We start from the raw sequence: 20420 nt of genomic DNA on the forward strand, positions 1-20420 counted from the left end.
CCATGTGTCACAAACTGATATTTTAAGGTTTTTTTTGTTGTTATTCCAATCTTGTCAGCATCGTAAATAGGATCCGTGAGAAACAAGATTCACGGTGTGCTTTATGATATTTTTATCTATTGCTACTTCCAGTAGATGATACATTTGGTATGCTTTTTTTTTCTCTTCTAATAGAATGTTGTTACCTCTCAATTGTCCTTCTCGTTATCGTTGTGAAATGGTGAGGGCATAAAAACAGTAATGCACTGCACAAGAAGTAGCGCGTCTCAGATATTTTTGGGTTCACATTTTCTTTTCTGGGTCATTGTTTACTCTTTCTTTTAAATGATTTTAGTGGAGCAGTTCAACTGTTCTGTCAATGACAAATGGGTCTATTTTTTTATTGATTAGACTTCTTTTGCCGTCGAATTTAAGTTATTTTTTTAATTGCCTGTTTTTTAAAAAATATATAAGAAAAAATAAATTTATTTTTTCACAATTATAATTGATAAATAAAAAGACATTTGACTGAAAGGGATATATTAAACTAAAAAACAATGTAAATAAAATATTAATTATAGTTCTTAATGTATGTATCATTATTCAATTTTTCAAACATTACTGCGAAAATTAGAGTGAGTATATTTTACTTTGCTCAAACAGATAACAATTTACGAATCTGGTTTCATCTGCAATCACCTAAATTAAACAAAGCAATGTTTTGCCATTTATCATCAGTGATAATTGCTGTTTAATCACTGACTAATTAATCACTTGGTCACGTACGACAGCTAAGGAATGGTTGAGAGGTGAAAATAGTTTTATATAAGATATTATATTATAATAATTTCTCTAAGAAGAATATGTTTTGGGTAAAATTCCATTGCCAATGAGAATTTGGCACATACTCTTTGGTAATGTCAATCATATAATTTGTCTGCCCTCGTGGGGTTACTGAGTGGCATTGCACTGAGTATCGTCATGTCCTTTCGTTTTAATTCCCCTTTAGACCACCATGCGGAAATTTTGGAGTGCTAATCATTTTAGCTAGTCGAATGGAAAGTGATTACTTTTGACCCAAAAAAAGGAATAGAAAGTGATTAGGACAAATAGAATGAATAGTGCAATGAACCAAATGGCAAAAAGCAAAAAACAGAGGAATAACAATTGCAGTTTGATAATTTTGCGGCTGATTACATTACAATTTCCAATATATTCCTAATTTGTGCAAAACGCCAGCAACCACTCCCCAGAACGTGATTTCTGCGAAGATGACATATAAGAGGGTTCCCACCCTCTCTGAGTGCCAAACGTTCACAAATATATGCTTCTTGATCCAATGTACCTGTTTTTTTGTTTCACGTGCAAAAATGGTTAGCTCCCACTCCTACTTAAGTTCAATAATAGCAACCATATTATTATAATCCTTCATTGTGAGATAGACCTAAGATAAAAAATTAATTGTAAACAGAATGTAAGAAAAAGTATATATTAAGGGGATTTGGAGAGGGGAGATTTTATTTTATTTTTGGTAAAATTATGATAATTAAGGAACGCCATCTAACATAGGACAGCAGGTAAAAATAAGGCAAAATTTAAATGTGTTTTTTATATTATTTTTTATTAAATTTTAAATTTGATTTTAATAACTTGTGATGATATTGAATATTAATTGCTAATCGATGAAAAAAATTTAATTTTAATTAAAAATAAGTATAAAAAAAAAGCACTTTAAGTAAGAAACAAATCATGTAGAATAGAAATCCAAGGGATTGGTTCTTACTAGTGAGTTGTGTGGATTTTCATAATACCATCCATTTACAAATGCTGCGAAGATCCCCTCGGCTGCCATCACAAACACTAGCATAGCGTTCATTCCTATCCACTCCAAGAACAAGAATGGAGTACGAAGCCCCCAAACATCGATCTGTTTAATTATCAAGAGTATCAGAAAGTGAGATTAAACCAAATCACAGGAAAATACTTATTAATAAAAAAATATTAATCTCAAGTTTAAGCAACTAATAATAATGAAATTTTATCAATAAAGTACTTTATTATAAACTTTAATATAATAAACAAGTTATTTTATGATAAAAAATTATTACTACACGCTTAAACATAACTCTATAGATTGAGTTTAACAAAATTTGTTAACAAAAAACAAATTAGAATTAGCAATTCCAAAGGAATTTTTCTACTGGAATAAAACATTTTACCTACCAGTATGTAGAACGCAGAGAACACTATTCCAGCTGCCCCAGCTGTGAAACAAACATAGCTGAAGCTGTAGAGTTGCTTGTTAAGTGGGATAGCTGTATGATTGCACGAAAATTTCGTTAAGATTTAGCTTGCATGTAAATGGTATCTATATTTCCTAGATTGAACTTGAGACGTGCTTATCTCACTAGCTTAATTACCATCTGTAAAGTGAAGAATGATGGCTAGTATGAGTAACACAAACCCCATTGAGACCCATTGTTTTAGCCTCTCCGAATGATCCTGTCAAAGTTTGTACATTTATAATTAATTTGCATTTGTATAATACATGTTTAGTTTGTATATAAAAAGGGTGAAGTTTTGTAACCTTGAAGTGAATCAAGACGTGCCCATAATGGATGCCGACAGTGCCGGAGATGATAGCTGATATAGAACTATAGTTTTTAAAAAATATTATTCGTTAAATATTGATATTCATAGATACATGGAGAGATAAATAAGGATTTTTTTATTTATAAAGTAACCTAAGTTTATATAGATAGAAGAAAATATGATGAAAAATAGGGGCTAAACCTCAACAAGCCTTCGGGTTCGAAAGGAGCACGACACCAACTTGGAGCATCTTCACGAAAAGGACCTTCGCCTGGAGAACTGAATGTACACGCCTATAAACGTTATAGCAAAAAAATAGCAGAATCAATATGTCTAGAATATAATACGAAATATTAGTTCAAAATTAAAAATGAAGAAGTATTTGAACAAATTAGGTAGCCAATCGCGTGACACAAATTATAGACTTTCTAACTTGCTAATGATCACCTTCAAGCGTCTCCAAACAGGTTGAGAATAAAGATGGTTAACACCCCAAACTTGTCTATCCACATGCCCAACAGCGTTACATGCAGGCCCTAGGTGTCCTCTCATCCCACATATCACCTAATAAATGGAGAGAAAAACCAAAACACCAAAAAAAAAAAAAAAAAAACTTATATATAATACTTATATATATTGTCAATTGCCAAGTTACAATATTCTGAGAATAGACCAAGGTATACACGACATAGTGATTACAGAGGGAGTATGTACCGTGTATCTCTTTAGTTCGTCACCCTCTAGATGATCTACAAAACTCCAATCTGGAACGTAGAGGGTGAAGGTTGTGATCATATAAATGAGAAATGCCACGAAGCCCCCAAACCTAAGCCACATATATGTAACATACATACTAATAATCAAAGCAAGTTCACATTTTCCATTAATCAATTTCAGCTGAATTTACTTTTTTCCCTTCAATTTTTTTCCATCCCTCTTGTAATCAGCATATAATATTTGAAGTTTCAGGTTAAATTGTGTTGCATTTTCTCACCATTGCCATTTATAGGCAGTGAAAATGGATAGGTGTCCAGGACCCAAGGTAGTGGGTCTAAGCTTGGTTGTAAATGTTTCTATTAGAGCTACGACACAATATACAAGGGCTATTCTCTGCACACACAAATTCATAAACGTGGTTACTCAAGAATTGCTTTGCAATGAGATTATTTTGTAATGGGCCAGCATAAATTTAATTTAATTTAATTCGAGCAACACCTGGAGAATGCCACACCATCGGATATGTTTCATGTCAACTCCATAGTCAAGATCATCAGGGGCATGAGAGTAACCACCTGTAGTATATTATGTAATCAAATTTATTAGTACATCAAGATTTATTTACCTGTGTATTTAAGCAGCAATGTGGGTTTAATATGTATATTCACCATGTAAATTAATTTATATGAAAAACATCTCGCAAACAGAAATGCTTCGAAGTTTCAATTATCGAGAATATTGCAGTATACTGCAAGCAAACAGTCCACGTTGCCAATTTCGAATTTAATCTTCTATTCTAGAATAGGACAAACGTTGCCAATCTCGAGTTTGAGCTTCGTTTACCTTGTAAAAGTATACCCCAGAAGAGAAGCTTTAATGTCCTAAGGATTATCTTCTTTACGGCATCCTTTTTCTTGGGGACTCTCTGCATTATTACAATCAAGTTTCATCCATGAACTAAAATTTACATCATCACATGATGATGCTGAATAAGTCTACAACAAAAAAGGAAGAAGCATAACTTGCGTATTAAATAATTCGGATAATCCATGAGTTTTAATCAATACGTATACGAATGAACGACATTGGGAAAACTGGTTCATTAGAAGATAAAGAAGAGCATCTTGACAATTGAATCTTGCATAAATGATCACAATTAAATTACTAAGTTATTTGAGTATTGTTTATTTTATTTTATTTCAAAATTCAATGATCATGATTTGTTATTTCCAGTCATAGTAATCTCTACTTTATTCACAGAAATATGAATAACATTATTGAATTTGACAACTGAATCAGCGTTTTAATTTTATCCTTAAGAAAATTGGAATGTTGGGATTCGTCGCTTCTACTCGCAGTATAAACTAAAGCAAATTAAGATATACTTGTCTTATATCAAGAAATAGTTGATTTATGATAAAATAAGGCAGTGATAATTAACAGTTTTAGAGAAGATTGTGACTGTGTAGTATTATGCATGCATACCTTTAGAGCAAGAGCTATGGCAACCCCAACAATGAAAAGAAAGAAAGGCATAACGAAATCGGCAAGAGTACATCCATTCCATGGGGAGTGATCAATGCGGGGATAAGCTTCACCACCATCGTCCACCAATATCATCAACTACACACACAAGTTACAAAAAGGAAATATCAACAAATCATCGAGACCTATATCCTAACTCACATTAAATTTAAATTTAAATCATATTTATTAACTAAATAAATAAGATTAAAGATTTTTCAAAGACATATTTTATTAAGAAAAATAGATTATTTAAAAATATTTAAATCTAACCTTATAAGTTGGCTTATTTACATAGATACGAATGATGATATTATAATTATTATTGTTATTTTTATAGTATTAAAATTTTACTTTGGTATTTTAAGATTACATGCCTAATTTATTTAAAGGGTCAGGCCTTTTAACTTATTAAGTTTAGCAGTCTTTGTAAAAGAACTTATTATACAATAAAATTTTAAGTCTAGTTAAATTTTTAAAAAATTTAGATCATACCTTAAAAAATGTTAAATTTGATAAACCTATCAAACTTGGTAAATTTTAACCTATTAAATTTTTTTATCAATACATTTTTTATAATTAGTTAAAATTTATTAAAAATTCTATATTTTTCTTACTAATTTATCCAATAATATCTATCTATACTTTTGTAATTTTTTATAAATTTTATTTTTATAAAGTCAAAAAAATTTATTTAATGACAAAGTGCGTTAAAAAGAGTGTTATATTCTTAACACTCTATTTTTGAAAAAAATTGTACATTTTGGGATAGACACCTTTAGACATCCTCTTTGTTTTAGGTGTAGATTTAAAGATAGATGTATACAAGAAAGATAAAAAGTAAGAAAAAGATAAAAAAAATAGTAATATATGATATTACATAAAATATATATTTTTAATAGTTCAAATAATAAAATCAAAAGAACAATTCTTTTAGTCATCTTTAATCATAATTAGAATTTTATTTTAATAAAAAACTTTAACTTTAATCGGAGAACAACACTTGCACCTAAATTTTATCTTTTTTATCGTGTGCTCAAGCGTATGTATTAAGAAATAATTTCTTATTTTACTAAAAGTGATAACATTCAATATTATTAATATATTGAATTATATAATATATTATTATCTTTAACCAAAAAAATCATTATCATGTGCAGTTAAACACACCATAAAAAAAAAAAAAAAAACTTTTAAAAGAGATTAACTGTGAGTATGCGTAAATTAGACCTTGGATAGCTACTTGTTTGTGAGTATATAATTAACCAAATCCTATTCCTCTCCCCTGCATGTCGCTGGATTAACTATGCACAAAATAATGTTTGAGAAAAGAAAAAGGGTTTGGAGTACACAAACCACTATTGTGAGACCCCTAAATGCATCAAGAGTTGCAACCCTCTTCCTCTTTTGCTTAACCGCTGGTTGCTCCTGTTCTGCTATTTCATCCACACCCTTAGCCATTGTGTCTTTCTCATCCCCAATGATACAACCTCCGTTATTGTTATTGTTATTGCTCTTAATCATTTCTCCCTTACCTTCACCTTTCAACGCTGGATTGAGCCCTTCTTCCATTCTCTTGGACTCTTCATCCATCGCTGAGTGCTGAATATTCAACAAAGTTCAAACCTTTCCTTCTCTCTTTCTATTGGGTGGTATAAAAATAAGAGTATGTTAGAGATGGAATTAAAGAATGGACAGAGAGTTCCAAAATGCAGTATTAGGCCGGCTGTGTTGGCCTTGTCATCAAGTCAATGTAGAGTGGGAAATATATTATGTAGTACTCATATTATATATATAAATAATACTAGTAACATATAGTTGCTACGCTACATATGTAAAAGACAGATGAAGGACTTTAGAGGTTTAAATTATCGTTGAAAATTGTTAGCATTTGTTAAATTATAATTAATAATAAGAGATATATTATAAAGAATATGTTGTTTGTATTTCTCATTATCATTTGTTAAATTAGTATTAACACAAGCTGGTGCGTGCTGATTAGTCCAGCCCAATTTTGTTTCTTCTGCTTGGTCCCTCATTGCTATGAACTTTGACTACGTAGAACTGTTTTGTCTGTCTGTATGCCAAAGATTCCTCTTCATCTTATTGCTTTGACTAAATTTTCATAATTTTGAATAGACCAAATGCCCCCTCCACCCTTTTTCTGTATTACAGAAAACTTGCGTCTACAATAGACTTTCTCATTCCATTGTTCCCTAACCTTCTACAAAAGTTTCGTAAGGGAACGATTCTAGAAATAGTAGTGGGTACCCAAAATTCAAATATAATAACTTTTGCTATGAATTGTGTGGAGTGTGAAGAACATGGATTGGTCTCCAATTCCCATATATCATAATTTTAAATTTGAAAACTGGAATTGAACGTAGGTTGGAAAAGGTGGAGCACCCAAATTGTATGCGATTCTCACATGCGTTGCTATTTTATTCAAGGGAAGATGAAAATGTTGAAACCAACTCATTTTCCAGAAACGTTGGTGGCAGTGATGGAATACCAAAACAAAAGGCGTTCCCTTCTCTTCAACATGTGATCAGTGATCAAAGGAACAAAATGAAGTGTGGCAACAAGTGGTGAGGACGATCAATAGCTTAGTGCTTCACAATATTTATTTCACTAAGAACCACATAAATAAATAAAGCTACAAACTTGAAACAAAAAATGAACAAGGTTGTAACAGTTCGTTTAGTTACCTTTTTCAGCAAAAATAATAATGTCTTACTGCAAATATTTACAACACAATATTTTGTTTCACAAGAAATTAGCCAATTACCATTACATGCTCTTAGTGATTTTCTTGATATCTGATTTTAGTTCTCTTATAATTTTAGTGTCTCTAACTTTAATTATTCATGTTTAGTTGTTCACAATTGATATTTCTTTGTTTGTACAAATTGGGTGGTGTGGCAAGCCCAATTGCTGTTAGGTCCTACATTTTAAAGTGAAAGTTGACGTGGGCCTGCAATATAGGGAAGGCCTGAGACTAAGGCAGAGAGTGGGACTTGAAAAGGAACCTCAGAAGGAATGAACTTTATTGTAACTACCAACTTTTATAGTGGTAGGTACTTTTAAATTAAAAATGGTAATGATAAAAATGTAAATAAAAAATCATTTAAAGTTTTGAGAAAAATATATACACCATTAATTTATGTAGAATTAAAAAAATATATTAAAATGAAAAAAAAAATCTAAAAGTGTTATACAGATGTGTATGACTAATTTATAAGAATTCAAATTTCCACTAAAAAAAACCCATATCTCTAAATATATATAAAATTTAACTAGGCTTGAAAAAAAATTTAACTATAATTTAAGAATGTAAGCAACTGAGAGTTGGAAAAAATAAAATTGAAAGCAAATTACACATTCAACAGCCTAAAAGATTCTGTCCCAACCATAAATCCACTAAAAGCTCGTTTCAATATCGTTCAATAGCTTTTTATTTAGTTTGATTTTTTTTTTCAATTAATATAAACAACTACTTATATTTTATCTCTTGATTTTTAAAAATTGTAAATTAAATGACAAAAAACTTCAAATACTTTTCACTATTTTTATTCGAATATTTTAAATATAAAAAAGTAATATTTAAATAAATAATAAAAAAATAAGAAATAGAAATAAATCATATAATCGAACAAAGTCTGACTTTTGTCCTAATTTAGTTTATTAACCTTTTTAATAGCTTATATTTAGATATTTAATATGTTATTAAGCTTAAAAATAAATATATTATTAAACTATCTAAATAAGTATATTTTTTAAAAGTGATAAGACTTATATATAAATAAACTAGTAAAAAAAGATATAATATAAACAAGTGCGAAAGATTATAAAAAGATATGAATGAAATGAGACGAACTAGTGATAAATATAATTGAGATAACATAATGTAAATTAATATTATGCGCATAAGATATGCAATAAAAAACTCCAATAATTAAAGTTTTTTTTCTTAGAAAATATGTAACAGAGATATTTTTTAACTCTAACAAAAAAAATTAGAGTTTTTATTTTGAGATTTTATTATTCTAAAATTTAATTAATTTAATATATTATTATATTATAATTTTTATATAAAATTATTTAATATATTATTATAAAATTTAAATACATCATTTTAATAAGTGTAATTGACTTTTTTTAAACTCAAATTTAATCTATTTAATTAATTAATTTTTAAAAAAAGACTAAATTAAAATTATTAATTAAATAAATTAGATTAGACTAAAATTTAAATAAATTAGGCCGTAAATCCTATCACACGGTCAAGCTTATTTAAATCTCTATCAAAGATGATAAAAATAACTATAATATAATGATATTTTAATATTATATAGTTATTAGTTTATTAAAAGATTTAATCTAATTGACCTGTCAGATGTCTTTCTCACTTCTTCCACACCCAACAAAAGCATCTTTCTCACCATCATACCTAAAACGACCTTCCTTTTAACTGACGTAGCATCTGACGACATTTCTTGGTTTTTGTTAGTCATTCATATGCAAGATTTTTAAAGTATTCCAGTAAATAGTTGAAGTAAAAAAAATGGTAGAAAGAAAGAAAGAAAGAATAGTAAAAGAAAAAAGAAAAGGTTTTGCTAACTTTTTAGGATGTGTGTTAAATTGTTCAACATACGTGATATTTGAACAATTATTTTCTTATAAGGTAACTTCTATGTAGTTTTAATGTTTTCCTATTCGCAGATGTCCAATGAAATGTGTTGACCCAATAACAGCTGTAAGCATGGAAGAAGAATTGCAGAGAAGACTATTTCTGAAGGCATGTTTTGTTCGGGGTACCTTAGTTCGAAATTGCTAAAACATCGTATCTTATATTTAAATTGATAATTGTGATTTTTTTAATATTTTAAAAATTAAAGAATATTTATATTTTTTAAAATAAATTATTAATTATGAATATAAAATTAATAATAAAATGTCCTGCAACTTAGAAGCTACTGTCTAGTAAAAAAACATGCCTACCTGTGTTTGAACAATGGTGGTGATGCAATATATTCGCACGATAATGTCCCAAGCCTTTTGGCTTTCATAATGATTACTTTTGTAATAGAGCAAAGAAAGATTAGATATGCTTCTCTCTACTCCTCAGATGCTTGTACTCATCTGCAACATTTGTACATTTTCCACATTACCTTAATATCAACTAGCGTGCAATGGACAAATTATTATGGCTTGTTACTATATATGATGCATTTTGCTATGAGTAACTCAGCTATATTTTACTACCAAATTGTTAGGATATATTCTATTATGTCTTGTGCAAGTTTTCCAAATAGTAAAATTTTCCATTTTTAAAGAGGCCTTTCTTTCCAAGTGAGCTTTTTCTTTATCATGCTCTTCCCTTTTCATTTTTTAATTCATACTTAAATGATATTTTTATGATTGAATGATGTAATAACATTTTAATTTTTATTTATCATTTATTATTAACGGGTGTAAACATTTATTTTAAAGCTATAAGAGATATAAATTGCATTAAAGTATTATTTTACGTAATTACTAAACTTGCATTTATTATAATTAGCAATAAAAGAAAATTTTCACAATCGTTAACCTTGCTTGAAGTGGATTAAAATCACGATAGAAAGCAAACGTCTATTTCTCGTCAAGATCGAAAAATAATGTCTAGTCATTTTTTCCTCTTTATTTTCCTCTTATATATCGCTTTGCTTTCCATTGTTGAAACAGTGTTTAAAAGTGTGATTTTAGACCCTTTTGTTTTGGTCAACTAGACTCCTTTGAATCTAGTAGGAAATCACATCTGGGGGTAAAAATTTGGAATTTAATTATGTTATTTAAACAATTAAAAATTAACATATGTAATATTATTATACAATTTTTAATAAATTTATATATAAATATTTACTTTATCTCTAATTTTTTTACATACACACATTTTAAAAATACACTAAAAACATACAAAAAGACACACCTATAAAGTTCATCTCCTCCAAATGTTAAAAACGCATTTCTCTTTGAACTTGGATTCTCTTCCACTAGCTGTCCGTCTATGTAATGAGAAAAAGCACATGACATATGAAATAAGTGGATCCCATGTAGAACCCATAGCTAATCACTTATTTCACGTATATGATGGAATTAATGCATAGAAAAGAAAGGAAAATATAGATAATGATCATTAATCACAAAAAGCAACCTGTATACGATGTGATTTAAAAATGATAGAAAGAGAAAAAGAAAAAAGATGAGCATAAAGAAATGGGATTGAAAAAGAAACACACGAGGGATTGAAGCTAAAGATGATGAAATTGGAGTTCCTTCATTTTCGTTGTAACTCTCACTGACGCTCATTGTTGGCCAAATCTGAGTCATTGGATTTCTGATCATTTCTCTGATAAGTTAAAGTTATGGCCATCCCCAGTTTCCCACTGTATCCCGTCTCTTCTCCACTAGTGGCTGGTTGAAAACCCAGCACCGCGTGAAGTGCTTGTCACTTTCTCAGTTCATATAATTGTACTTGGCACACTATTATATATTATGACACTTATTTTTTACATTCTCACAAAATATTTTTACAATATATATACTAAAGTGTAAAAATGAACAAAATAATTCATAACTTTTAATGTATTTTTTAAATTAATAAAGTAAATTGTTTATTCTTTGTGCTTTTGTAAGAATTGTTACAAAATCATTTTTAAAAAAAGAATAATTACTGTATTTTTTTTATAAAAATTATCATCTCTCATTTTTTAGAAAATTCTTTCCCTGTGGTACCTTAATTTCCTCAACCCTGAGTCAGACCATAATCATTTATTCCGTGTGCAACTTTTTTTTATCCTCACATGTAGGGAAATAATCTTCATGCTTTATCCATATAGACCCACCCCATAATATATACTTGCTCCTCCCTTCCCTCAATTACCTCATTACCTCAGCACCGTTATCCACAACAACAACAGGGGAAATGGTGGTGGGCGAGTTCACTAGTGTTGGTTTGAGAGCAATGAAGACATCCTTCAGCTACCATGTTCTCACCGGTCGTTGGTTCATGCTATTTGCATCCTTACTAGTCATGGCCGTTGCTGGAGCAACCTACATGTTTGGCATATACTCCAACGAGGTGAAAACCTCTTTGGGCTATGACCAGTCCACACTCAACTTGCTAAGCTTCTTCAAAGACCTCGGTGCCAACGTTGGTGTCATATCGGGGTTGATCAACGAAATAACTCCACCTTGGGTGGTTCTCTCAATTGGGGTCATCATGAACTTCTTTGGCTACTTCATGATATATCTTGCTGTCACTGGCCGCATTGCCAAACCCCAAGTTTGGCAAATGTGTCTCTACATTTGCATAGGTGCAAATTCTCAAACTTTTGCCAACACAGGTGCTTTAGTCACGTGTGTCAAGAACTTCCCAGGAAGCCGGGGTAGTATTCTAGGCCTATTAAAAGGTTATGTTGGTCTAAGTGGTGCCATCATCACACAACTCTACCATGCCTTCTATGGTGATCAAAATCCCCAAGCTCTTATTTTGCTCATTGCTTGGCTCCCCGCAGCGGTTTCCTTCCTTTTCCTTCCAACAATTCGGATATTGAACACTTTACAACAACCTAAGGAGAACAAAGTTTTCTACAACCTTCTATATATTTCACTTGGCCTTGCTGGGTTTCTCATGGTTTTGATTGTTATTCAAAACAAGCTCAGTTTTTCAAGGATTGAGTACATAGCCGATGGCCTTGTGGTTCTTTTCTTTCTTCTTCTCCCACTTGTTGTGGTTTTTAGAGAGGAATTCAACCGTTGGAAGCAAGGAAAAGTGACCGATTCAGTACCCCAATTGAAAGTAGTCACTCAAGTTCCACCTCCAAACGTGGCATCAACCTCTACCACAAGCTCACACGAGAAAAATTCTTGTTTGGGGAGCATACTCAAACCCCCAAATAGAGGAGAAGACTACACCATTTTGCAAGCCTTGTTTAGTATTGACATGCTAATTCTTTTCATTGCAACAACTTTTGGTGTTGGTGGAACATTAACGGCCATAGACAACCTAGGACAAATTGGACACTCCTTGGGATACCCAAGTAAGAGCACTACAACCTTTGTTTCCTTAGTGAGCATATGGAACTACTTGGGACGAGTAGTGTCTGGCTATGTCTCCGAAATTTTCTTAACCAAATACAAATTCCCTCGTCCCTACATGCTCACTCTAGTCATGCTTCTCTCTTGCGTTGGCCATATTCTAATTGCCCTTGGTGTTCCAAACTCTCTCTATTTCGCTTCAGTGATTATTGGGTTTTGTTTTGGAGCTCAATGGCCATTAGTATTTGCAATCATATCAGAAATCTTTGGGCTCAAATACTACTCCACGTTGTACAATTTGGGAGCGGCGGCAAGTCCCGTTGGGTCTTACATTCTAAACGTGAAAGTAACTGGTTCTTTGTATGATAAAGAGGCTTTGAAACAATTGAAGGTCAAAGGGCTCACAAGACAAGCTGGGAAGGACTTGACTTGTGTGGGAGTGCAATGTTATAGAATGGCTTTTATCATAATCACGGCTTCAACGCTGATTGGTTGTTTTGTTTCGTTCATTTTGGTGCTAAGGACAAGAAAATTTTACCAAAGTGATATCTATAGCAAGTTCAGGGCTGAACTTGAAACAGCAGAGAATGAGACGGTGATTACCAAAAGTGGTAATGTTCTGTTTGAAACTGAAGGACACGCTACCACGAGCGGCTCAGAGGATCATGCTAGAAACACTGCAAAGTGAAGTTTGTTTAATTAAGGTTTAGCTACAATTAATTAATGCCTGGATTTTTCTTGGACATTAATTAAGTTCGATACTGTAGAATTATTGATATATATATAGATAGTAGTTGCTTGTGTCACTCGGCGAAAATATTTCTTTTTTGAAATGAAAATGCTGCATGCGTTTAGGTGTTTGATTCAATTTTGGAATTTCAGTATTTGAGAGAGTGCTGTTTTTAGGCTGTTTTTCATTATACTTTGTTTTACAAGCATTAAAAAGCATCAATTTTTAATGTTATCATTGGTCTGGTATTTTATAAGAGTAAAGTAAAATAAGACGAATTAATTCAACTAAGTATTATTCTTTAACACACATAAGAGTAATTGAAAGTTTAGAGAATACTGTTCCTTTTTTTCAAGTTATTTTTTGTTACACTCGTTCAAAAATAGTATTATTTTCTCTCTCTTTTTTCGAGTAATTTGACAGCATACAGAAGTATAAATAAAAATTGTTGTCAATTAAATATTAATCTTTCACAAACATAACGATATTTTAGATGTTAAATTATATAACCGATCGGTTTTCAAATTATTACTATTACTATAGTATTTTATGTTTTATAATTTATTTTGAAAATAATTTTTTTACATTTATTAAGTTGTTCACACTTTGTTGATTAATAAAGAAATAGAAAGGGATGAAAAGAAGAATAAATGAATAAAGTAAAGAATGGTATTAAAAATGCGTATCAGTATATCAAAATTAATTTATTTTATTATAAGTTTGATTTATTTTTCAACTCTAACGCCGTAAATGAAATTGCGGTTGCTTTCGAAGTATAATAAAATGTAATAAAAAATAAAACAATTATGTATATATGTACGTACCACATATGATAAATTTTAAAAAAAAATCTAAGTAAAATAAATCTTTATTGAACTCCATTAAGAATAATTTAATATTTTTTTATTTGAATTACAAGCGTAAACTTAACACTATAAGTTAAATTTCAACAACTTTATGATTAATTTACGTGCTTAATAATAAAAATAATAATTTAATATTATTTATAAGAAATAATTTAAATTAACGAGATCGTTTATTTATATATTAAATAAGTGGCATTATATTATATTTTAAAATATTAAACTTGAAATTAAAAGATAATAACTATTATTTTACTTTAATTAAAAAAATATTTTCCATTTGAACCAACCCACACCACTTATTTATTATCACGGCGAGTAATTTATTCATCTTTCTGTCAAATCAACTTGACTATAAAGCAGCAGTTAATTTATACACATCAAAAGAGATTAAATTATATCAGTATAAATTGTATTAATTTTTATATTATTTAATATTTTTAATAAATAATTAAATTATTTTTATAAAATTTATTTCTATATGATAAAATTAATATAATTTATATATTTTTAAAAATATATAAAAAATTTACTATATTTTTATTATTATTCAATTGTAATAAAATGTTACATGATAATTACTATAATATATAATTATAATTTAACTATTAGATTAAATTTTATATTTTATATAAATTATTTATAGTGTAATAATTGGTGCTTTTTATATTAATATAATTTATTTGTTTTTATTAACATTTATTAATTTTTAATTTCGTCCTCATAAATTACCGGTATAATTGGATAAACATTTGTAGTTTTCATGATCGATTATTTGAGAATCGAAAAAAGAATCAAAATCATTGGTAGTGCTCGTAACTGCTACTAATAACATGATATCCATTGATTAAAATTTAAGAACTCTATTTTATTTTCAGACATATAAACAGGCACAAAGTTATTTTTATGTAAAACCGCTCTTTTATTCTTTTTTACTACTTTCAATTGTTAAAATAATAATGAAAAAAATGTTAGGCCTGTTTGTATTTACAGAACGATTACTTGTTAATCCGTTACTTCACTTGTTTTTGTTTGTATAGAAAATTGAGATAAAAAATTTTATGCAACACTTTGTTTTTACTCTTGGTTACTAAAATTTTCACAATTATGTCCACCAATAAAACTTATAATTTATTTCTCATTAAACACGTTATACGTTTTAGCTACGAATATGGAGAATGAATCAATTGGTGACGATCGATTTAAAGATCTGTGGCTAAACTATGTCAGAAAAGTGTAATTACATTTGATCATTGAATGATACAAATAATTGAATAAAAACTAAAGTAGGAGCTTAATATTTAGAAAGCTACTGAAATAATAAGTAAAGGTGAGACTGAAGGTGTTGACGAAATTACTTTTAAGCACATAGCAAATAAGATTAAAGGATGTGAGTCTGAATACTTTTCAACATTTCACAGTTAGATACAAGTGGGTTTGGATAGAATGATAATTGAAAATGTGACATTATTAATATCCATTATGTGTTGCAACTACTAATTGGGTGTTTGAATTTTCGTATCCTCTTAATGTTTTATTAAACCTATTATTTTTTAAATTGAATCAACGACCAAGACCATGCCCATGGCAAGGTGAAGACCGTGTCAACAAACCATATTCAAAAATTGAGAAGATGTGGTCGTATTTGGAAGACACTGTGCCCATGGTGTAGAGAAAAAATTGATGATTTTGTGGATAATATTTAACAAGGAAATAAATTGGGTAATGAGGTCAATTAAGATGAGGGTGAGATTTTGCGAAACACATCGATCACACTCTTTTACTCCTCTACTAATGTCTTCTTCAACCTCTTGATCTTCAAGGAAGCACTTGAGAAAATGACATGTCAATAGCATATGTTGAGGTATTTGCAACAAGTGTTAATACAACCAATTAAAATATGGTTTGTTTAAGTTAGTTCATGAAATAAATAATTTTATTCTAGATTAACTAATAATAAAGTTCTTTGGGATGAACATAAAATATGGAATTTGACAAGTTCTAATTGGATTGAAGCAACCATTGAGATTGCAAAATGTCTTACACTTGTAGGGTTGTTGCTTAAATCTAGATAGGAGGAGAGGGTCGGGTGAAGATTGATAACAAGGAACTCATGGTGAAACTTAATGCTGAAAAGAATTTGCAGGTTTTGTTTTGTTAAAAAATATGTGTGTATACAATTTTTTTTCTTATTCGAATAGAGCATAAATGTGCTGAAATCTTGTCATGATAGAGACAATTGTGAAACATTAAACTTTAATAGTTGATAGGTACTATGTTTAATATTTGATAATAAACATATATTTGATAACAAACATTATACTTGTGGTATAGACAAAAATTAATTTATTATCTAAAAATTATAAAAATATATTCAATGCTTACTTTTTATAATAATTTTAAATATTTGATAGGTACTATGTTTAATATTTTTGAACATGTGTTTTTGAGTGCATGTTAAAAAATAAATTATAAAAATATGTATGAAATTTATTATTCTATTTATTTTTAGCACAGAAATATTAAATAATATAGAAATGTTGCGACAAGTGTCATGTGTCTTTGGACATCTTGAAAAGCACAACGATTTTGGTGGTGATGGAGATAAGAATTCAGGTCATCACTGTAACTCATGAGCCACAGATAGTGATATGAATTAGGAGTTTAAGTTGTGTCAAATACAAATATATTAAGAATTAAAATGCATGCCACTATCCATACTAAGCCTATCGTCTCTCATTAGGACATCTTTTTGTAACTTGAGTATGCGATTCAAAATCCTACTTATATTCTTTTCTTTTTTTATATTTTCTACTACTAACAAAATTTAAATATCTCACATTAATTAAAGTTGTTTTTTTTAATAAATTGTTCTCAATTCATTTATAACATTCTTTAATAATAAAACTTCCCTTAAATTCTAATAGGATTTAATATTAAAATTGTTCATGAATTGTCAATAATTGAATATTTCTTATTTCATGAATTGATTATATTTTTCGTTGGATATATATATTTGTAGATAAACGACGAAACAAGTTGTTTCATTTTGACCAATCCCGCTTCCCCAATAACTTTAACTTGTTTAAATCTTAAATAAGCTGAAGTCAATACTTTTAGGTGCGTTGGCTAATTAATCCGCTTAATGATTAAAAGTTTTGAACTAATATAAATTAAATAAAAATGATAAAGTATATAAATATATATTTTTAATTAAATAAATAAATTTTTATGCTGATATTCATTTAGTAATATCAACATCTCATAACTTAAGTTTAGTGATATCAAGTGTGATTTGAAAAAAATAAAATATTATTTTCAACTAAATTTACTTTTACTCTTAAAAAGCATGTTAGACAATTAACAAAATATTATAAAATTTGTATTAAGTTAATAATTTTATAATAAAATTTAAGTTTAAATATAAATTTTGTTTCTATAAATATAACATATTTTATGATAAATTTTTAATTTTTTTTTGTTAAAATTTAGTTTTTATTCACAATGCGTTCTGCTTTCAAACTTGTATATATTTATATCTAAATTCTCAATAAAATGTAAGTTTTTTGACTTGCTGCCAAGATGCTCATTGAATTTTTTAAATCTAAAAAACAAAAAAGAAGATATTAGAAATAAATAATTTTAAAGAATTTATATATATAAATATTTAAAATATATTCAAAAACTTATTTATAAATATTAATTTTAAATAATAAAAATTAAATAATATAACAATATATGACTGTGATGAATTAACTTTATGTAAGCCAATTCAACAATTAGCAACACTAAATACTATATTCATAACTAAATTTAAACAAAAATTTTATAAAAATTTATTATAAATCATTGTTATATTTATAGAGGCTAAAGATATTATTAAGTTTAATATATTTTAAAAATTAAATAACATAGTATTAATATGAAAATACAAAGTTAATTATAGAGCACTTAATAAAAAAACTGATAACAACTACTAAATTTTAATATTTTAGAGACTAAGTCGTAAAAAAAACTTTATAAAAACTTATTTAAAAATGTGTTATATTTACAAGATTAAAATTGTATTTAAATTTAAAATTTATTGTAAGTTTATTTTTAAAATAAAATTTGAAATATAACATACTTTACTTTAACTTGTGTTTAAATAAAAATATTTTTGTAAAATCAAAAGTATCGAAAGTCGTTTTTGCATACATATACAGAAACGAATGGTTATTTTTTGCGTGGTAAAAAAATATTACTTGTTACTTAAATAAATGTATGTGATGGTGATATGATTTGGAGTCCGTGTTATATATTTAGGGTGGGTTTGGATATGAGTCAAAATTATATATACATATGTTTTGGCTACACATAGTTGCTTCGAAAATAAAGATGCACATTCAAAGCATAAAGGTGCTGAACCAAACATGCATTTCGTGTTTACGTTTACTGTTTAATTGAGTCTTGATGATAATGATTTCCTGTGAAAGATTACACTACTAATATTTTTTTTTAAAAATGTCATGTTTTTAAAATTAAATTTAAGCAAATAATAAGAATATTTTATTAAAAAATGTTTATTATATATTTATATTTTTCATATGATACATATATTTTTATAATAAATAATTACTTTTGAATGTTTAAAATTTTAAATGTAAAGATTGATGTTAATAAAATTGTATAAATATTTATCATATTTTTTAATTCAACATTTATCTTTTAATTTTTTATTTCTAACATTAAAATCAACATAAAAGTTACCACCTAGCACTTTTAATGATAATAAAAATAATTATGAAAATAAATTATTTAATAATCAAAATTCAGATTTGTAATGTAAAAGCAAAAATTTAATATACATGATAACAATATAATTTAAAGACTTTTTTATTATTAAAAATTACTAATATACTACTTTTGGTATAATTTTAAAAAATAATCATTATTTTTTCCAATTATATAAAATAATGACTTATTTTTAAATTAATTTCTATATTGTAAACGAGAGTTTACAGTTTAGAAAATCTAATTTTCTTTCATAATTTATTGTGTATACATCTTAGGAATAAAATCTATTGAAAATAATACTGAATTATACTTTTTATTATTACGATTGTTTTATTTTTTACCAACATTTTTATTAATATCATTTTAAATATTGGAGATAAAAATGATCTTTATTACTTTATATAAACTTTTAAAATTTTCATAAATAATTTTTTTTACATTTATAAACATTTTATACCTGTCATAAAATTTAAAATTTCTTTTAAATATTAATGTTTACATTTATGAAAATTTTCTTATTATTTTATATAAATTTAATTTTTTAAAAATTATTTATATTTATAAAATTTGTAATATTTAATGTATAATTTACAATACTTTCAATCAAAATTTCAATAATTATATTTTTTAGTTTTATGAAAAAAATAAAATAAAATACTTTCTTCATTAAAAATTACATTGTTCTCAAAATATACATTGTTTATCATATAATCTCTATCAAATTTTTTATTTAATTATAATAATTTTTTAATATTAAAATATTTGTGATTCTTCTCATATAATATAATATGATATAAATTATACTTTTTTTCAAGATATATATCATAGATTTATATATTTTAATTTTTGGTAATAGATTCAGATATTTTATATTTATAAAATTTTATTCTTTAATTAGTAAATAATTATTTATTTTAAATGAAATATTATGTGTTACGTGAGCTATTAAAGAAATATTTTTTATATTATAATTATAATTCATTATAGAATTAATTATATATATATATTTAATATATAAGAAACTAATTTAATATTATGAATATTTTTGGACAAAATATAATTCAAGGTATATAATAGTTATTTTTCACTAATTTTAAGAAGTTAAATATTTATTTTCTTCTAGAGGTAGTATTTAATGTTCACGTTTATTATTTCAC

At 27.5% G+C, this 20420-nt stretch overlaps 2 protein-coding genes across 2 annotated transcripts; one reads left to right on the forward strand and one right to left on the reverse strand.

The window, feature by feature from the left end:
- Nucleotides 1-1177: 1177 nt before the first annotated feature.
- Nucleotides 1178-6405, reverse strand: LOC113860827 (heparan-alpha-glucosaminide N-acetyltransferase-like). Its single transcript, XM_027493348.1, has 13 exons — nucleotides 6169-6405; nucleotides 4774-4911; nucleotides 4132-4213; nucleotides 3787-3863; nucleotides 3572-3681; nucleotides 3286-3397; nucleotides 3019-3135; nucleotides 2773-2864; nucleotides 2567-2633; nucleotides 2400-2481; nucleotides 2203-2294; nucleotides 1763-1906; nucleotides 1178-1324 (listed from the first exon to the last, which is right to left on the reverse strand). The coding sequence occupies exons 1-13, from the start codon at nucleotides 6403-6405 to the stop codon at nucleotides 1178-1180; spliced, it is 1497 nt and encodes a 498-aa protein (XP_027349149.1).
- A 5199-nt stretch (nucleotides 6406-11604) lies between these two features.
- LOC113862630 lies at nucleotides 11605-13860 on the forward strand. Its single transcript, XM_027495716.1, has one exon. The coding sequence runs from the start codon at nucleotides 11780-11782 to the stop codon at nucleotides 13580-13582; it is 1803 nt and encodes a 600-aa protein (XP_027351517.1). The 5' UTR covers nucleotides 11605-11779; the 3' UTR covers nucleotides 13583-13860.
- Nucleotides 13861-20420: the final 6560 nt, after the last annotated feature.

Source organism: Abrus precatorius, unplaced genomic scaffold, assembly GCF_003935025.1.
Source record: "Abrus precatorius isolate BTA unplaced genomic scaffold, Abrus_2018 Scaffold3, whole genome shotgun sequence".
Lineage (NCBI taxonomy): Eukaryota > Viridiplantae > Streptophyta > Magnoliopsida > Fabales > Fabaceae > Abrus > Abrus precatorius.

Bases quoted from the DNA above. Each gene is read 5' to 3' on its own strand.
- LOC113860827 (XM_027493348.1), bottom strand. From the start codon at position 6,405: ATGGATGAAGAGTCCAAGAGAATGGAAGAAGGGCTCAATCCAGCGTTG. The intron at 3,136-3,285 runs GTACATACTCCC...TCCATTTATTAG, and splicing joins ACGAACTAAAGAGATACACG to GTGATATGTGGGATGAGAGG. The intron at 2,865-3,018 runs GTGATCATTAGC...TAACGTTTATAG, and splicing joins CTGTTTGGAGACGCTTGAAG to GCGTGTACATTCAGTTCTCC.
- LOC113862630 (XM_027495716.1), top strand. From the start codon at position 11,780: ATGGTGGTGGGCGAGTTCACTAGTGTTGGTTTGAGAGCAATGAAGACA.